This window comes from Mustela putorius, unplaced genomic scaffold (assembly GCF_011764305.1).
Source record: "Mustela putorius furo isolate JIRA1106 unplaced genomic scaffold, ASM1176430v1.1 tig00000827_pilon_pilon_pilon, whole genome shotgun sequence".
Classification (NCBI taxonomy): Eukaryota; Metazoa; Chordata; class Mammalia; order Carnivora; family Mustelidae; genus Mustela; species Mustela putorius.
The window spans coordinates 7,466,378-7,487,525 of NW_025421489.1; the positions used below are offsets into that span (position 1 = coordinate 7,466,378).

General features: G+C 36.7%; 1 protein-coding gene across 1 annotated transcript in view; it reads right to left on the minus strand.

Annotated features, from left to right (window-relative positions):
- Positions 1–21,148, minus strand: part of MALRD1 (MAM and LDL receptor class A domain containing 1) — a 753,919-nt gene that overhangs the window by 591,283 nt on the left and 141,488 nt on the right. Inside the window, 4 exon segments of the mRNA XM_013058904.2 lie at positions 10,917–11,329; positions 15,204–15,571; positions 16,044–16,149; positions 16,554–16,706. Of these exon segments, the coding sequence (XP_012914358.2) occupies positions 10,917–11,329; positions 15,204–15,571; positions 16,044–16,149; positions 16,554–16,706 (1,040 nt within the window).

Consider the following 21,148-nt stretch of genomic DNA (forward strand, 5'->3'; position numbering starts at 1 on the left):
AACATAATTAATGCTTAGGGCAATGCAAATTAACACCACAATAAGATACCATTATATACTTCTAATAACTAACATTAAGAAGACTGATAATAACAAGTACTGGCTAAAATGTGGAGGAACTGAAACTAATATATTCTGCTGATGGGAATAAAAAATGGCTCACTATGAAAAAACAGTTCAAGAGTTTCTTAAAATGTTAAACGTATTTCTGGCATATGATCCAGCAACTTCACTTCTGGGTATTTACCAAGAAAAATAAAAGCAGATGTTTATATACACATTTACATGCAAATATTCACAGTAGATTTACTTATAATACTCCAAACTACAAGCAATCCAAATATAGATTAATAATTGATTAAACAGTGTTATATCCATATAATACAATACTATTTGGCAATAGATACAAATGAATTACGGTTACATTCCATAACATAAAGGAATCTACTAAATGCAGTAAATCAGAAAAAAAACCCTCATATCGTACAATTTACTTAAAAGTTCGGAAAATATAAATTAATGTATACTAAGAGAAAGCAATTTGGTGTTATTAAGGGCTGGGAGTGAAGGCCAGATATAGGTATTACAAGGTGACGTGAGGAATCTTTTAGAAGTGAAGCATATTTATCTATTATCTTGATTGTGGTGATGGTTTCAAAACTTTCCATATGTATAGTTTATCACATGTCAATTATACCACAATAAATACCATAATAAAAAATTAGTTAGAAGGTTGGTGTAAAGTCTTATATGTAAATGACCAGCTGAGCCTTACTGACCAAGCCACACGTAATACCAGTGCTCAATTATTTCAACTGATGTTAACAAGTCAAACACTTCCTATACCTACATGTGCAATCTAGTTCTAGCCTATGCATTTCACTTTAAACAAATGATCCCGAATGGAAAACACACAAACTAAACAGTAAAATGAGAAAAGAACTTTTAAAAAAAAGGGGGAGGGTAGCCTAAAAGATCTCTTAGACAACAATAAGCAAACATTCACATTACAGCGGTCCCAGAAGAGGAAGAGAAAGAAAAAAGTGTAGAAAACTGATTTGAAGAAATAATAACTAAAACCTTCCTAACATAGGGAAGGAAATAGACATCCAAGTCAAAAAAGCAGAGTTACAAATGAGATGATCTCAAGGGGATCCATACCAGCACACATAATCATTAAAATGTCAGAGATTATCATACTTAAAGGGTCTATCCAACAAGAAGATCTAACAATTGTAAATATGCCACCAACATGGGAGCAACCAATTATATAAACCAATTAATAACCAAAATAAAGAAAAATACTGATAATATATTAATAGTAGGAGACCTCAACATTCCACTCACAGCCATAGACAGACCATCTAAGCAGAAGATCAATAAAGAAACAAGAGGACTGAATGACATATTGGACCAGATTGACTATGTAGATATATATAGAACATTCCATCCTAAAACAACAGAATACTCATTCTTCTCCAGTGCACATGGAACTTTCTCCAGAATAGACCACATACTGGGTCACAAATCAGGTCTCAACTGACACCAAAAGACTGAGATGATTCCCTGCACATTTTCAGACCACATTGCTTTGAAACTGGAACCCAACCACAAGAAGAAATTTGGAAGGAACTCAAACATTTGGAAGTTAAAGAGCATCCTGCTACAGAATGATTGAGTCAACCAGGAAATGAAAGAAGAACTTAAACAATTCATGGAAACTAATGAGAATGAAAATGCATTGGCCCAAAACCTATGGAATACTAGAAAGGTGGTCCTAAGAGGGAAATACATAGCCACCCAAGCCTCTCTCCAAAAATTCGAAAAAATCTCAAGTGCACCAGCTAACTTACACCTAAAGGACCTAGAGAAAGAACAGCAAATAAAGCCTAAGCCAAGTAGGAGAAGAAAGGTAATAAAGGTCACAAGAAAGATCAATGAAATAGAAACCAGAAAAAAAAAAAAAGGTAGAATAGATCAACAAAGCTAGCAGCTGGTTCTTGAAAGAATTAATAATATCGATAAGACTCTGGCCAGACTTATCCAAAAGAAAAGTGAAAGAGCCCAAATAAAATCATGACTGAAAGGGGAGACATCACGATTAATACCAAGGAAATAGAAACAACTATTAGAAATTATTACCATCAACTATATGCCAACAAATTAAGCAATCTAGAAGAAATGGATGCATTCCTGGAAACTTATAAACTACCAAGAATAAAACAGGAAGAAATAGACAATCTGAACAGACCAATAGCCAGTAAGGAAATTGAAGCAGTAATCAAAAAACCTCCCAAAAAGCAGAGTCCAGGACCAGGTTGCTTCCCAGGGGAATTCTACCAAACATTTAAAGAAGAAATAATATCTATTCTACTGAAGCTGTTTCAGAAAATAGAAATAGAAGGAAAACTTCTAAACTCATTCTACGAGGCCAGCATTACCCTGATCCCAAAACCAGACAAACACCCCACCAAAAAGGAGAATTACAAACCAATATCCCTAATGCACATGGATGCCAAAATACTCAACAAAATCCTAGCCAAAAGACTCCAACGGTACATTAAAGAGATTATTCAACATGACCAGGTAGGATTTATTCCTGGTATGCAAGTAGATCAATATTTGGAAACCAATGTGATAGAGCCCATTAGTAAAAGAAATAAGAACCATATGATCTTCTCAATTAATGCTGAAAAAGCATTTGACAAAATACAGAATTCTTTCCTGATTAAAACTCTTCAAAGTATAGGGATAGAGGGAACATACCTCAACATAAAAACCATCTACGAAAAGTCCAATGGGAAAAAAGCTGAGAGCTTTTCCCATAAAGTCAGGAATACAACAGGGATGCCCACCATCACCATTATTGCTCAACATAGTACTAAAGGTCCTAGCATCAGCAATCAGACAACTAAAAGAAATAAAAAGCATTGGAAAAAAAGTCAAACTCTCTCTCTTCACAGAAGACATGATACTTTATGTGGAAACCCCAAAAGACTCCACCCCCAAATTACTAGAACTCATCCAGCAATTCAGCAGCATGGCAGGATACAAAATCAATGCACAGAAATCAGTTGCATTTCTATATACTAACAACGTAACTAAAGAAAGAGAAATTAAGCAATTAATTCCAGTTACAATAGCATCAAAACCGTAAGATATCTAGGAATAAACCTAACCAAAGAGGTAAAAGATCTAAACTCTAGAAACTACAGAACACTTATGAAAGAAATTAAGGAAGACACAGAGATGGGAAAACATTCCATCCTCATGGGTTGGAAGAATAAACATTGTTAAAATGTCTGTGCTGCCCAGAGCAATCTATACTTCCAATACAATCCTTATCAAACTACCAATGACATTTTTCACAGAGCTTCAACAAACAATCCTAAAATTTGTATGGAACCAGAAAAGACCCCAGATTGCCAGGGTATTAACTAAATACTAGAAAACTAAAGCTGGGGGCATCGTGATGCCTGACTTCAAGCTGTATTACTAAGCTGTCATCATCAAGATAGTATGGTACTAGCACAAAAACAGACACATCCATCAATGGAACAGAATAAAGACCCCAGAAATGGACCTTCAACTCTACTGTCAACTAATCTTCGACAAAGCAGGAAAGAATATCCATTGGAAAAAAGACAGATTCTTCAATAAATGGTGCTGGGAAAATTGGACAGCCACATGCCGAATAATGAAACTAGGCCATTCTCTTATACCATACACAAAGATAAACTAGAAATAGATGAAAGACACATAGTAATAAAAATGAAAAAAAAATAGTGATGAAGAATTTCAAAAGCAGCAAGAGGGGAAAAAATTACATAGAAGGGAAATCCCATAAGGCGGATTTTTCAGTAGAAATTTTGCAAGACAGAATAGAATGGCATGATATATTCAAAGTGCTGAAAGAAAAAAAACCTGCAACCAAGAACACTCTATACAGCAAGGCTATAGTGCCGAATAGGAGAGAGAAAGAGTTCCCAGACAACCAAAAATGAAAGGAATTTATCACCATAAGCCAGCATTAGAAGAAAAGTTAAAGGGGACTCCATGACTAGAAAGGAAAGAACATAACTAGGAGTAAGAAAACTAAGAAGCACAAAAGCAGTAAAATTAAGCAAAGCTATAAAACAAACCAGTCATGGGAGTTACAAAATAAAGGATGTAAAGGGGCGCCTGGGTGGCTCATTCAGTTAAACATCCACCCTTTGGGGCGCCTGAGTGGCTCAGTGGATTAAAGCCTCTGCCTTCGGCTCAGGTCATGATCCCAGGGTCCTGGGATCGAGCCCCACATTGGGCTCTCTGCTCAGCTGGGACCTGCTTCCTCCTCTCTCTCTCTCTCTCTCTCTCTCTCTCTTTCTCTCTGCCTGCCTCTCTGCCTGCTTGTGACCTCTGTCAAATAAATAAATAAATAATCTAAAAAAAAAAAAAAGTCCACCTTGATTTCATCTCCAGTCATAGTCTCAGGGTTGTGAGATCAAGCACCACATCAGGCTCTACACTCAGCATGGAGCCTGCTTGAGATGCTCGCTCTTCCTCTACCTCTACCCCCCATCTTCTCTGTCTCTTAAGAAATAATAAATTTTTTTTTTAAAAAGAATAAAAGGATGTAAAGTATGACAGCATACACCTAAAATGTGTATGAAGGAAGGAATAAAGATATAGTGCTTTTAGAATGGGCCAAACTTAAGTGACCATCAACTTCATACAAACTCTTTATAAGATGTTATATATAAATATAATGATAACCACAAATCAAACAGTGGCAATAGATACACAAATAATAAAGAGAAAGGAATCCAAGTACATTACTAAAGAAAGCTAGCAAACCCTGAGAGAAAGAGCAAGAGAAGAAAGGAACAGAGAACACAAAACAACCATAAAACAACCAAAAAAATGCAAATAAATACACACCTATAAATGATCACTTCAATGTAAATAGACTAAATGTTTTGAACTAAAGACAGAGGTCGATGCAATAGATTAAAAAAAAAAAAAAAAAGCAAAGCCAATCTATATTCCACCTCCAAGAGACCCATTTCACACCTAATGAAACATGCTGACTGAAAGTGAAGAAATGGAAGAGTATTTATCATGCAACGGAATTGAAAAGAAAACTGGGGAAGCAATACTTATACCAGAAAAAACAGACTTTAAAACAAAGACTGTAACAGGAGACAAAGAAGGACACTGTATCATAATAAAGGGGACAATCCTACAAGAAGATGTAACAATTGTAAATATTTATCCACCCAACATAGGAGCACCCACATACGTAAAGCATAAGAACAAATATAAAGGAAGTAATCAATAGTAACACAGTAATAGTCAGGGACTTTGACAACCAACTTATATCAACAGATAGATAATCCAAACAGAAAATCAACAAGGAAACACTGGCTTTAAATGACATGTGGACAAGACGGATCTAACAGATATATTCAGAACATATAAACAGTGGAATATACATTCTTTTGAAGTGCACATGGAACATTCTCCAGACAGATCAAACGTTAGGCCACAAAATAAGTACAAACAAATTTAAAAAGACTGAAATCATACCATGCATTTTTTCTGACCAAAATGCTATGAAAATAGAAATCAACAGCAAGAAAAAAATCTGGAGAATACACTAATACATGTATGTTAACTAACATGCAATTAAACAATTTAACAAGAAATCAAAGAAAAAAATACATGGAGACAAATTAAAGTGAAAATGCAATTGTCCAAAAATCTTTCAGATGCAGCAAAGGCAGTTCTAACATAGAAGTTTATAGCAATACAGGCTTACCTCAAGAAGCAAGAAAAATCTCAAATAACCTAAACTTATTTGAAAAAATAAAGGAGCTAGAAAAAGAATAAAAAAATTCAAAACCAGTAGAAGTAAACTGGAAAGATCAGAGCAGAAATAAATGACACAGAAACAATAAAAATTAAACAGCTCAATGAATTCAGGAGATGGTTCTTTGAAAAGATCAACAAAACTCACCAACATTTAGCCAGACTCACCAAACAATAAAAAGTCGGGGGGGGGGGGGGCTCAAAACATGAAAGAGAAGAAACAAGTGACCTCATAGAAATACAAAGAATTGTAAGTTATAAAAAATCATATGCCAGCAAAATAGACAACACAGAAAACATGGATATATAATCTCCCAAAACTGACTGAGGAAGAAATAGTAAATTTGAATAGACCAAGTATCAGCAATGATACATATAGCTTCACAGGGGAATTCTACCAAAGAGTTAAATAAGTGTTAATACCTATACTTCTCAAACTGTTTCAAAGAATAAAAGAGGAAGGAATGCTTCCAAATTCATTCTATGAAACCAAACCAGACAAAGCTACAAAAAAAAAAAAAAGAGAGAGAGAACTACAGAATGGTATTTCTGTGAACACACACATGAAAAAAATCCTAAACTATATTAGCAAACCAAATCCAACAGTACATTAAACAAATCATTTGTCACAATTAAGTGGAATTTATTCCTGGAATGTGAGCATGGTTCAATATTTGCACATCAATCAGGGTGAATCATCACATCAAAAAAAGAATGGATAAAAAAAAATCATATGATCATTTTAATAGATGCAGAAAAAGCACTTCACAAATTATAACATCCATTCATGATAGAAACCCTCAACAAAGTAGTTTCAGAGGGCACATACCTCAACATAATAAAGGACAGCTAACATCATCCTCAATGGGGAAAAACTTAGAGCTTTTCCAAGACAAGAATGTCCCCTCTCAGATTTTTTGTTTTGTTTTGTTTTGTTTTTTAAACATTTATTTTTAAAGAGAAAGAATGAGCATGTGGTGCAGAGAGAGAGAGGCAGCAGGAGAGGGATAGAGAATCCCAAACAGACTCCCAGCTGAGCATGGAGTCTGACACAGGGCTTGATCCCACTACCCTGAGATCATGCCCTGAGCCAAAATTAAGTCAGACACTTAACCAACTGAGTGCCACCCAGGCACCTATGTCCCCTCTCAGTTTTATTCAACATGGTATTGGGAATCTTAGCTACAGTAATCAGACAAGAAGAAATTATAGGAATCCATATTGGTAAGAAAGAAGTAAAAACTTCCCTACTTGCAGATGATATGAAAATCCTACTAGAAATAATAAATGAATTCAGTAAAGTTGCAGAAAACAAAATTAACACTCAGAAGTTGGTAGCATTTCTATACACTATAGATGAAGTAGCAGAAAGAGAAATTTAGGAAACAACACTACTTAAAATTGCATCATAAAGGAATAAATACCTAAGAAATGAAATGTCTGTACTCTGAAAACTATAAAACACCGATAAAAGGAATTGAGGATGATATTTAAAAAATGGAAAGACATTCCATGCTCATGGATTAGAGAAATTATATTATTAAAATGTCCACATTACTCAAAGCAATCTACAGATTTAATGCAATCCCTATCAAAATGCAAGAGCATTTTTCACAGAACTAGAACAAATCATGCTGGAATCTGAATGGAACCACAAAAGACTCTGAATAGCCAAAGCAATCTTGAGAAATAAGAGCAAAGCTAGAGGTATCACAGTTCCAGAAGTCAAGATATACTATGCAAAGTTGTAGTAATTCAAACAGTTTGGGGTACTGGTACAAAAAAATAGATGCACAGATCAACAGAATAAAAAAGAGAGTTCAGAAATAAATACATGATTATATTATCGATTAATCTATGAATAAAGAGGCGAGAATATGCATTGGAGAAAAGGCAGTCAATTCAATAAATGGTGCTGGGAATACTGTCCAGCTACACAAAAAAGAGTAAAACCAGACCACTTTTTAATAACACACACCAAGTCAAAATGGATTAAAGACCTAAACGTGAGACCTGAAACCATAAAAATCCTAGAAGAGAGAATAGGTGGTCATTTCCCAGACCTCAGCCATAGCACTATTTTTCTTGATATGTCTCCTGAGGCAAAGAAACAAAATCAAAAGTAAACGATTGGGGCTACATCAAGATAAAAAGCTTCTGCACAGCAAAGGCAACCAACAAAACAAAAAGACAACCTACTGAAGGGGAGAAGATATTTATAACCGATATATACAATTGGGGGTTAATATCCAAAATATATAAGGAACTTACATAAATCAACACCAAAAAAAAAAACAATTAAAAAATGGGCAAATGACATATACAGACATTTCTCCAAAGATATACTGATGGCCAACAGACACATAAGAAGATGCTCAACGTCACTAATTATCAGGTAGCTGCAAATTAGAACCACCATGAGATATCACTATATACCTGTCAAAATGGCTAAAACCAAAAACACAAGAGATAAAGAATGTTAGAAAAGATGTGGAGAAAAAGGAACTTACACTGTTGGTGGGAATGCAGACTGGAGCAGCCACTGTGGAAAACAGAATGGAGGTTGCTCAAAAAATTAAAAATAGAAATATCATATGACCCAGTAATTCCAGTATTATTTACCCAAAAAACCACAAAGACACTAATTTGAAAAGATATATGCACTCATATGTTTACTACAGAATTATTTATAATAGTCAAGCTATGGAAGCAAACTAAGTGTCCATCAAAAGACAAATGGGTAAGAAAGAAGTGACACACACACACACACACACACACACACAACACAGGAATACTGTATTGCCATAAAAAGGCTGAGATGTGCTATTTGAGACAACAAGGATTAACCTAGAGGATAGTATGCTAAGTGAAATACCTCGGAAAAATACCATATAATTCCACTATCTGTAAGTTTTTAAAAAAATGAATAAACAAACAAAAAGCAAAATGAGACCTATAAATATGGACCACTAACTGGTGGTTGCTGGAGGGGAAGGAGGAGGTGTATTGGACAAAATAGCTGAAGGTGAGTGGCAGTTACGGAATTCTGATTATTGAACATGTAAGTCATAGTGATGGATGCACAGCATGAGAAACATAGCTAATGATGGTGTAAAAACAGTGTATCAGGACAGGAGGTAACTACACTTCTGTTGAACATAGCATAATGTATAGTCTTGTTGAATCGCTATGTTGTACACCCGAAACTAAAGTAACATTGTGTGCAACTATACATACATACAAAATCCCTGAAAAATCCTTGAATTTTTCTTTGAAATAAACATTTAATGAGCACGTTACCTCCTAGGTTGATACTAGGTAGTTTCACCAACAATATCACAGTTGAATAAAATCTTGGTTATTGCTGCTCTTGAAACAACTACGTATACTCATTCAATGAAGAAAAGTATCTGGCTGCTTCAACTGGACCCAATTTTTACACTCTTAAATAATTAACCTACATGGCATGCACAATCTGATTTCACCTTTTCATGCCTGAATGTCATGGAAAAAAACCAAAACCCTAGAAGAACCACTGGATGAAATCAAACAGAACTTCATATATAACCCAAAATGGGTTTCAAACTCCCATTTCTATATTTCAGATTCATAACTAAAGGATTCCTTGGGTAGTTCCATGTTCATCTGAATGTGAAGCAGCTCCCTTGCCAAGATGATTTTTCCCCTGGCAACCAATTCTTGAGTAAATATCACAAGGAGAGTTTATCCACTGAATACTAGTTTGACCCAAATTACAATTCACCTGATTAAATATTAAGAATTAATTTGAAGTGGATGAGCTATTATTAAATAAAAGTCAAAGAACCTTCCTTCAATTTCGTCTTATGATTACACCTATCTTACCATTACAGCTAAACTCTCTGCGTGCAGCAGATCAGTTCTCATGATTTCATCTTGTGCCTATTTAGACAAATAACTAATTTCAGTGTGTTTTCTAGTGAGTCATATATGATGTATATCTATGATGGCTCTTAATGGGGAGCCTGGAGCTAAGTTCTTGGCTACAAAGCTGTGAAGACAATTAGAAAGAGGCAGTACTTTAAAATTAGGGTAACAGAGAAACTCAGCCTATATAAAAAAGCAAAAAAAAAAAACAAAAAAAAACAAAACAAAAAAATGTTTAGCCACGAGAGGTAAGAAGTCTCTCTCCATATATTATATGTAGATCTATTTGTGCAAAGATGAAAAGAACAAATATTCAACCCTCCTACATGTGACAAGCTACATGATATATAAGGAAGGGAATGAATGAGAATTAATCGGAAAGCTCAGCTTCCAGTTCAAGTCCCCATTCTGCTGTTCACCATCTCTTTGGCCAGATATAAATAACCACCTCACTGGCTTTTTTTTTTTTATTCCTATCTGTAAAAGTGACAAAAAGGAAGCCAGACTTACCCACTTGAGGGAATTGCTGAGGGAATCAAAGAGATAATAGATGGAAAACTCCTTCACCAAACTACAAAAGTCACATAAGCATTTAAACTTGCCATTCTAAGTTTTCCTTTTAGGAGAAGGTCCGAGACTCAAGAGTAAAGAAGTAAAGACTACTCCACCAGGAGTGGGGAGACCTAGCTAGACTGACCTCTGGCTTGGTCCCAGAGTAGCTGTGTGATTCTCCAACAAAGCACGCACTCCTCTCGAATTTTTGTTACTTACCTACAAAATGTGGAGAAGTCAAATGAAATATTCAAAATAACAGATCTTAGAATCTAAACATTTGGCAGAACACCAGAAATTGTGCAGAACTCTTTTTCCCTCCAGATTTTTTATTTCAGTAGAAAAATGACTTCAAGTCAGAGGGACCTGCAGCTGTTGCCAATACCATGTGTCCACCTTTAGAAATTTTAATCACACATTATTGGGGGTAGTCGAGGAGGAAAACAACTTAACAAGCTCTGGTACACCCTTAATTGAATGATAAATGTATTTCGAAGTAACTTTGATCAAATTCCACTTGCTTTTAATTCAAGGTTAGAGGAATCTTTCATATTCCTTAGACATTCTGATGCATTTTAAACACACATAATGAAATCCATTATCCATACCTGAAAAGGCTGCCTGCTGGAAACACTGAGGTGTTTCCTTATCCATCTGTTGCCTTGATTCCCAAATATCTGCCACAGCAGCTGTCCTCTTGTGTTACTCCAGACTCGCTGGTAGATGGCCAGCCTGTAAATGTGCTTTCCAAACATGTGGTAATAGAAGCGGAAGGTACAGCCCTCTGTACTGGTGGCATTGAGGACAGGGCTGAGCAAAACAGCTCTGTTTTGGAAAACCTGTGGCTCCGAAGATTCTATGTAGAGATAGTGTCCTTTAGCTGTGCCCAAAGTGTTATCCTTCATGGGCCCTGTATTAAGTGTTGAAGTTGGACCGCGCTTCCTGGTCCAATCAAAGTCATCTTCTGTATCTTGTTCCCAGTTACAAATTCCATTTTCAAAGTTACACTGGAGTTCAGGTACTGAAATTGCATTAAATATAGAAAATAAATGAATGAATGAATGAATGAATGAATAATTTAGGACAAAAATAACTACAATTAAGAAAACTCTTTGATATTTTGCTCCTGACATGGTTAACCATTTTAATTGTTTTTTAAATGCAACATTAAAGTTTCTAAAAGGTGAATAAATCCTAGATTTACATCACACAATAATATTTTTTTTTAAATATTTTATTTATCTATTTGAGAGAGAGACAGTGAGAGAGAGCATGAGTGAGGAGAAGGTCAGAGAGAGAAGCAGACTCCCCATGGAGCTGGGATCCCGATGCGGGACTCGATCCCAGGAATCCAGGATCATGACCTGAGCCGAAGGCAGTCGTCCAACCAACTGAGCCACCCAGGCGTCCCACACAATAATATTTTATAGACTGAAGGCAGCATTACTTTAGCCATCATCTTCCAAATGCCTTTCACGCCTAGCCCTTCATCATTTCTAGCACTGTGACTCCATGCAAATGATCATGACACCACGGCTAGCTCCAGGCGCCCAATTCCTGGCTCAGCTGATTGCAACCTCGGCCGAATGTCCCAACACCAGCGAACATTAAATATCAAAACAAAACAAAAAACACCAAGGTCCAGAATTCATCTCCAGAGATGTTAATTTTTTTAAAAAAGATTTATTTGAGAGAGAGAGAGAGTGTGTGGGAAGGAGGGGGCAGCAGAGGAAAAGAGACTGTCAAGCAGACTCCCCGCTAAGCATGAAATCCAAAGCAGGAGATCATGACCTGAGCCGAAATCAAGACCTGGACACTCAACCGACTGAGCCACCCGGAAGCCCCCAGAGATGTTGATGTAACTGGTGCAAATCGTGCACCAAATATCAGGATACTTCATCATCTCCCTTGGTGAGTCGAACATGCAGAGCTGAGAAAAGTCATATTTTAATAGGGCTCAGTCTTCCTGAATCACCTGAAGCATGGTAGAATCGCCCACTCCATGGTGAAGCCCCATACAAGTACTAGCTTGTCAGATATGGGGTGAAGCCCAGGAATCCATATTTTTAACAAGTACCCAAAAGGATTCTGAAGTCAATGTTTTCCAGACCTCATGTTGAAAAACTCCTCCCTCTGGTTCCATCTTGGCCCAGTTCCAAATGTCTCCTGGCCCCAGTGCCAGAACGACCATTCATTCACCTTCCATGGCAATTTATCATTTTCCTCCTCTATTCAAATTCCTATAACATATACTCACTTGATCTAAACTTAAATCTAAACTCTTCTTTCAATCTTCCCCTTTCCCAAATGAAATTAACTTCCTGTTCGTCCCTAACTATCCTTTCATTTCTCATATACCATCTTTCCCACATGCTTAAACACCTCACGCCTCTCTCCTTCCTGTTGTGCTGTGTCCCCTGGGAGGCAGTCTTTCCTTCCCACCACTGCGGCTCCTTTGAGCTGGAGCTTTTAAACTTTAAACTCCCCTCAGTCTCTAGAAGAATTGAAAGCACTTACGAAGAATTGACTTGTCCCTTGTCAACTAGCCAATCTACTGTAATTTCTAGCATAATATAGGAATGTATTCATTTTGGGGGATGTGAGCATTTTTGTTGACACCCAGGATTTGTGTAGAATAAATGCCAGAGAATATACATTTAGCGTTATTTGGGCAGAAAGAACAGGATTTAGAATTAACGAGGAGTTCTACCTTTTGGCTTCATTTACATAAGTTGGTTTTTTTTTTTTTTTTAAATAAATGTCAGCTGTCCTTTAACTATTCATCTTAGTAAATGCACTTTTTGCCAAAGGGGAATAAATATTCTGAAACAGTAAATACAGGCATATGCGGATAAATGCAGCCAGGCAAGAATAGATCATCTGTCTCTGCAAACCACAGAACAGGAGCTTAGACCTAATGAAGGGAACCCAGTGAGTAAATGTCAAATGAAAGATGAGCTTTCATTTGATATTTCCTCACTTGTGACTCATCAAGCCCAGCTGTGACGTGAACTGGGGACCTGCGCTGTACTCCCCAGGTGTCAGTCTTTGGTTGTGGAGCAGAAGGAGAATGTCAAACTGCTAAGTTTTTTGACATATAAAACTGGCACTCAAGCCAACAGATTTTGATATTGCCTGTCTTCCTATGGACTGTATGTGCGATCTGTAGGGAATGTGTGCAACTCCACCTTTAAATAAAAGACCCTGTCTCTAAACATGGGCAACTTTAGGAAACATGACAGCGATTTCTGGATGTCTAATGGTTCTATTCCAACCAATAATATGTCTATATGGACAGCTGTGAGAGAAACTCACCATCTAATGCCACTCCTATTCTCTTTCATTAATATTTAGTCACAAGAAGATTCTGATATTACATTTGTACTGCCAGTAATTCCATTCTAAGTTAGCCCTGAGTGGTTTGAAGGATAATTTGCTTATTTTTAGCAACATACCAATTTTTTTTTTTTTGAGGAGGGGGATTCAGAGAGCTTCAAAAAGATGAAAAAGCTTTCTAAATCTGAACAAATAAATTACCTTGAGGATAAGTAACATTTCTTGTGTTAGCCATTGTCTAAACTATCAACTTTATTTCTATCCACTCAAGTATTAGTTGTGTAATGAGACACATGGTAATTCTGACTTCAATCCACCTGACTGTATCAAAGACCACATATATGCAGGACTCTCTACAATACTTTATATGGAAATTTCTTAATGCAGGGTTTCCTATGATGTACCAAGCATTTTATGGCTTCTCTCTGATTTATAATTAGCCTCTCAATGTAATAAGCATATAGCTTGAATTTTAAGAATTGTTGCTATTTCCAAACAAGGGAAGATGCAAACTCTTTTTCTGAATGATTTTTGTAATTGAAAAAAAAAACAGCTATAAGCTTTTGATTCATTTTCAGGAGTACGTGCAGTGGGCACTCTCTGGATCTAGGTTCATAAAACTGTAGAACACATGTTATCATCAGATACCATAAGCTTTGTGGTAATTTAAACCAGAAACTCAAGACTTATCTTTGACAACCTATCTATCAGCTTATCTATCTCTGCTCCCTGTAGCCAAAACATCATCAAATGTTCCTTCCAAACATTTCCCCAAATAGCAATCCCTCCATCTCCATCACTCCAGCTGGGATGCCAACCCGTCCTCAGGGACCACCGCAACAGCCTACCGATGGGTCTTCTGAACCCACTCTCCTCCAGCCCACTCATCACACTGTAGCCACAGTGACATGCTTTAATATACCAATTTTTTATATTACCTTCCTTATTAAAAACCTTCAGATGAAGAAAAACCTCCCTAATATGGACAATGAAGATCTGCAGATCTGGCCTCCCCCACATTCCTGTCCTCGTGCTGCAGCCCCCATCCCCTTCACATGCCCCCTCCAGCCACACTGGCTGGCCTCCGTCCGCCATGCAGTCACTTATGAGGGCTTTTGCACAGACACTCTGACTTCTTACTTTTCAGAGCTCAGCGAAGTTGTCACCTCTAGGAAGTTCAATACCACTATAAAAAGTCACAGCTTCCCTCTCTGTATCTCCCATCAAAGCTGCCAGATTGTATTTCTTTTTTAAATATTCAAATAACATCCATCTCCTCGATTAGACTGTAAGCTTCCTGAGATCTCAGACTCAGTAGTTGTGTTCAGCATTGTATCTCGAGTAACTAGTTCCTCAGTCACCATAACAAATATTGGTAGCTCAACTAATTCATCACTCATCGTAGTCATCAACTTTGGAACAATGCTTCATGTCTTTGCCTCAACAGGCTAGAAAACACTGAACTAATCAAGATCCCCACTATCAAAATAAGAAGGACCAAAAAAAAAAAAAAAAAAAAAAAAAGAGAGAGAGAGAAAGAAAAATAATAAAGTAATTACCACAGTCATCTTCATCAGTGTGATCACCGCAATCATCCACCAGATCACATAACAGAAGCTTCTCTACACAAGCTTTGCTGCGTCGACACCAGAAGAAATCTGGCTCTTCACAGCTGTCCGCAGGAAGCGGAAGAGTACAATTTTCAAATCTGATGTCATCAATTGCGGAGACTCCATCATAAATGCCAAGACTGACTTTATCTAGCGACAAATGGAAGGGCTGAGTGAGGCGTCCAAGCTGAACAGTCGCCTGTGACCACTGGTTGCCCTGGTTATATAAAACTCTCCAGAGTACAGTGGGGTCACTGGAATTTTCCACGTGTAGCTGGAGCTCAGCGGCCCCCACTGACAGACCGTAGTTATAAAACCTGAAAAAAGAGGCAACACAAGGAATGGAAATGATTTATGGCACAGACTAAACTTTTAACTTACGGGCTCTTCCGCTTGATCAACAGCCAATTAATAATTAGCTAACACAACGGATGCCTTTCTTTCCTGCAGTAATTGCGGCTGCTCATACGCGAGAGCTTATCTGCTGAGGGGCACACTCTGGCTCGCAGGACCCGGGGAGCCTTTCTCAAGGAGTTCAGTTCAGACTAGGGGAGGCAGAGTTAATTAAATTATAATCCACTGTCGGAGGGAAAGAGTCCCTTTCCTCCAAAGAAAGAACACAACAAATGCTGACAATGTGTTCCTAAGAAAAATTCTAACTGTGTAAATCTAACACAATACCTATTTTTAAAGCAAAACCAGGGGCAAATCATAAAGTCTGATAAGTGCAGGAGTGTGCCTGCAACCACAGGGCTGTAAGGGTAGCTGACCACAGTTTCTAGAATTTACCAGAAGGAAAGCGTGCATCCAGGTCCCGCCTGGCTAAAGGTTGGGCTCTGGAGTTTGGCAACTTGTGACAAGCTTCTGCTTTTCTTCAGAATGAACATAAAATGCCCTATTGGGACACAAATACAAATTTTAAGTTAGCAGACTGAGCTGACACACCTGCCCCTTAACCCCATCCTAAACTCTGTGTCTGATTAAAATTAAGACTAAACCATTAAAAATCAATAAAAGTGATTGTTAGTCAAATTTGCTCTTGCAGGAACTAAACTCGTATCCCCCTCTAGGTTAAAATGATGCAAAAAGTTAATGATTTCATTGAATTCAGCCAAAATTATGTCTATATATCTCTATCTCTCCCCACCACCCATAAAGGAGTCACTTCATAATAACAAACATAAGCATAACTGAGCTGTCACACTATTTGTTGCATAGAACTTCAAATGCTTCTCTTTCTCTGAACAGACCTGACCGAGGGTGAAGAGGAGTGACAGCCAGCCTCTCCTTGTTTCTTACCTTGAGCTGTGCTGTGAGTATGATCCCAAAGTGGGGCCTGTTGCTCAAATTCAGTGGAAAGGTTACTTCTAGAGTTCCATACCCAGTCAAAATTGTCCCCACTAATTGCTTCAAACCAACCACAGCTGTTTGCTTCAAAGTCGCATCTGGAACCTGAAAAAACAAAATGTGACTCCTAAGGTGACTCTCCGAAGTGTTCACAAACTTTAGAAAGGGTACAACTATCACTTTGTTAAACCTCTCTAAGTACATTAAAAGACATCTTGGAGGGAAAAAAGGATCCTATCAGTTCTTTAAAAAAAAAAAAAAAAAAGAGTTGTGCTTTTCATACTGGAAATTGATAAGGCAGAATTATCAATTCAAGAAATTAAATTTTTACCAAATATTTTTTCAAAGAAAGAGTATTAATAGCCATTTTGGTTATAGAATTGCTAAATTCTACCTAATTTATTCTGATACTCGTGTTATTTCTCTGCTGCTATGACATCATCTGGAAGAATTAGTTATTCCTACAGATTATTTTACATTAAAATATGGTAAGTAGCTACTTCCCCAAAATATCAATATTTGAAAAATCCAGATTAAATTTAATATAACATTCATCAGCAATTTTGTAAAGCTTAATATTTCCTGAAGCACTGTGTAATTTGTGTAGAGAAGAATAATTTGACCCACTTTTCAGAATTCACCAGTTAATTTCCAAAAAGCCATAAGAAAAGAGGAAGAGAAAAGGCAGGACTGGGAAGTTATAATAATAGTGTTGAATTATAGTTAATGTTTAATAAGTACCTATGTCAAAGACCCTGTACTAAATGCTTTATATAGATCCAACTTTCACAACAGCCCAATGAAGAAAGTGTTATTATTATAACCGCTTTACAGATGAAGAAAGGAAAGCTCAGGGAAGTTACTGATCTAACCAAGATCAGAGAGTTAGGAAACTGTACAAATGGATTGAAATCCAAAGATTTTCACCCCAAATCTAATATTCTTTCTGCTACTATTGACAATAACTGTTAATTGCTATGATTCTGGAAGAAAGATAAACCCAAAATGCACAATTTGAGTTTGTTCAGTGTGGACATTCAGTGTTACTATATATCACAACACAAAATGAGGTTTGCTCCTACAGATGATTGTTGCACTGGAATCCTTGGTCACTGGTTATTTATATCCAAGGATACAGTAGTAATTTGCATAGATGTTCCCTTATAAAAAGACTTAGGAAGAAAGCACTAAGCTTAGGGAACAAAAGTATACAATAAATCACTCACTGAACCTAATGATAAATCATTTTCAATTTTGAAAATGCTTTACCTACAGAGGGAGGAAGGTGAAGTGAGCTGTAATATTATAAATACAATTTTTTTAAATATTTATAAATATTATAAGTATTATATTTTAAGTTTCTATAAAATATCTGATTTCAAAAATATGCTTGCTTTCTATCAAGTTACTGGCAGAGTAACTTGAAAATGAGACCAAAAATCAATGAGAATGTACAATACTTTTAAAATGTTGCAGCAACTTTGGGGCACCTGGGTGGCTCAGTCATCTAAGCATCTGACTCTTGATTTGGCTCAGGTCATGATCTCAGGGTTGTGGGACCAAGCCCTCCCATCAAGCTCAGTGCTCATCAGGGAGCCTGCTAGAGACTCTCTCTCTGTGCTTCTCCCCCCACCCTCTCTAAAATAAATAAATCTCTAAAAATTTTTAAATTTTTTTATTTAAAAAAATAAATCTTGAGAAAGGACACAAATAATAAAATGTTGCATCAACTTTAATAAGCAGGGAATAACTATATTTTATTAGAAATCAGAAAGATCAACAAATTATACTTAGAATGAAGATTTCTCAAGTAAAGTTTACAAATTTGTGGAGAGACAATTAAATGCTGCTCAAAGGTGAAAAATAATAATGATAATTATGATAAGTTAGGGATAAATGCTCAGAATATTTAAGACTATATTTTCAAAGGCCATCTCTGTTTATAAATATATAATATATAAATTATCCAGATTTTAGGGGTTTCAAAATATGTAGGTGCCATTTCAATTCCTGGGAAAGCAATTTTTTTTTTGCTATATATATATATATATATATATATATATATATATAGCTTTTTATTGCTATTTCAGACAATCCAAAAATTAAAAAAAAAAAGAAGAAGAAGAAGAAGAAGAGGATCCAGGAGTTGTTTTATGCAAAGGAAAGGAAAGGAGCTATTGCTGCTCTGGAAGAGTTATCCCACATAGCTACCTGGAAAGGGAACCTTATCCTCTATTGTCTACTGTCCAGGAAGGTACTGATGTAGAAATAAATGAATATTCTAATGGTAGTAAAATTTCAGGAACCATTATGGCAATTTACTAGTTCTCTAGATAAAGCCCATCAAAAAAAAAAAATCAATCTTTAACAGATGGTTATGTTGTTAAACTTCAAATACACCTGTCTCATCTACTTTGTTCCTAAATATTTAGATTTCTATACACACTTTAAAATTCACCTAAGATGATCAGAGATGTAGTAAGGTCACCTGAAATTAATCTGATTAGCTGTTTACCAAGTACATACTTCATTAGAACAGTTGTTGAAAATTACGCATGTCTTTTCCTTACTTAAAATACAATATCCTGGTACATTTTGATAATTGAGGTTCAAAAATTGTTCACTTTTCTGGAGCCTCACGATCAACTTTCTCAGTTATCATCATATCATCATCTCAGTTATCCTCATAATTTGCAAGAACAATCAGTTACCACTATTACAGGGTTTATCTTGTACCAAGCTTTGTGCTAGGAGCTATTAAGTTCATAAGACAATGTCTGTTGATATAAATTTTTTAAAATTACCTATTTCTATGGATATGGGTTAAAAGCTAGTGACTCCACAGCAGCTTTTATTAATGTTCAGCAAAATGACCCTTGTTGCCTCTATTAGTTGCATAAATATAATTTCAGTAGCTACCCCTGAGGAAAGGGTGCCGGGGATGCTCGGTGGACTGACACACAGCTCCAGCCTTTTACACTATCACGGTCATGCTGAGAGCTTTGCACTGAGACAGAAGAAGATAAATTTATGTAGGAGCCAAGGAACCTTGTGAGGGGGAAAAATACAGAATCAGATGGCCTTATATCAAATTCACTGTCAGAACTTCTTTGATGGTTTGAGATGATCCCTCCAGAAAATCATGTGTAAGCCATAAACATGAAAGGTAGAAAGTGTCCGAGCTGATAATTTGGGTCCCATGCAAAGACTTGAAAATTTATAGGAAAGTGCTTCTTAGTATCTACCCAATAAACTCAAAAATTTAATCCACACAAAAACCTGTATATGGATATTTACAGCAGCTTTTTTTTCCCTCTTTTTTTAGCAGCTTTATTCCTAATTGCCAAAACTTGGAAGCGACAGAAGTGTCCCTCAGTAGGTGAATGGTTAAATAAACGGTGGTACGCCCAGACAGTGGAACAGTGGAATATCACTCAGCATTAAAAAGAAATGAGCTATCAAGCCATGAAGAGACATGGAGGAAACTTAAATGCATATTACAAAGTGAAAGAAGCCAGTATGTAAAGGCCCATACTGTAGGCTTTCAACTATATGACATTCTAGAAAAAGCAAAACCGTGAAGACAGTAAAAGGAGTAGTGGCTGCCAGAAGTTGGAGGTGGGGGGAGGGCTGACTAGTGGAGCACAGAGCATCTTTATGGCAATGAAAATACTCTGCATGACACCATATTGACAGATTGTACCACACATTCTTCCAAACCCACAGAATGTACAACACCAAGAGTGAATCCTAATATAAATTATGGGCTCTGAGTGATTAACTGGGTGTCGGTGTAGATTCATCAGTTGTAACAACCCCCCCCCCCCACCGCACCTCACCCTCCCATATTGCCAAATGCTGATGTAGGAGAAGCTGTGTGTGTGTGTGTGTGTGTGTTTGTGTGAGAGAGAGAGAGAGAGAGGGTAGAGGAGGTAGATGGAAAATCTCTACTTTTTCCTCAACTTTTCTGTGACTCTAAAACTGCTATTAAAAAAAAAACACCTTAATAATTAATTAATAATTACTCAGTTAAGGTAAGTGCTTTAAAGAAAAGTAAAACAGGGTGCCTGGGTGGTTCAGTTAAGCAACCGCCTTCGGCTCAGGTCATGATCCTGGAGTCCCAGGATCAAGTTCTGGATTCGAGTCCCACATCAGGCTCCCAGCTCCACAGGGAGACTGCTTTTCCCTTTGACCTCTCCCATCTCATGTTCTTTCTCACTCTTTCCTCTCAAATAAATAAATAAAATCTTTAAAAAAAAAAAAAAGGAAAGAAAAGGAAAACAAAATTTTATAGGAGGACATATGTTCTTACACATCATGTAGCTGAACTCCAAACCCACTCTGGTTTCAGCCACGTGAACAAAAGATTCTCAGGGGAAAAAAAAGAAAAATGGCTAAACGTGTAAGTGGTAATTGTAAAAATTAGAAACCTAAAGCCCATCTGAAGGGCACACTGTAGTTTACAGAGAAATCTAAACCAGTAAAGACATAACTGTTGTGTGAAAGACATCCATTTATTGCATATGTCACATCGTCTCTAATTCTCT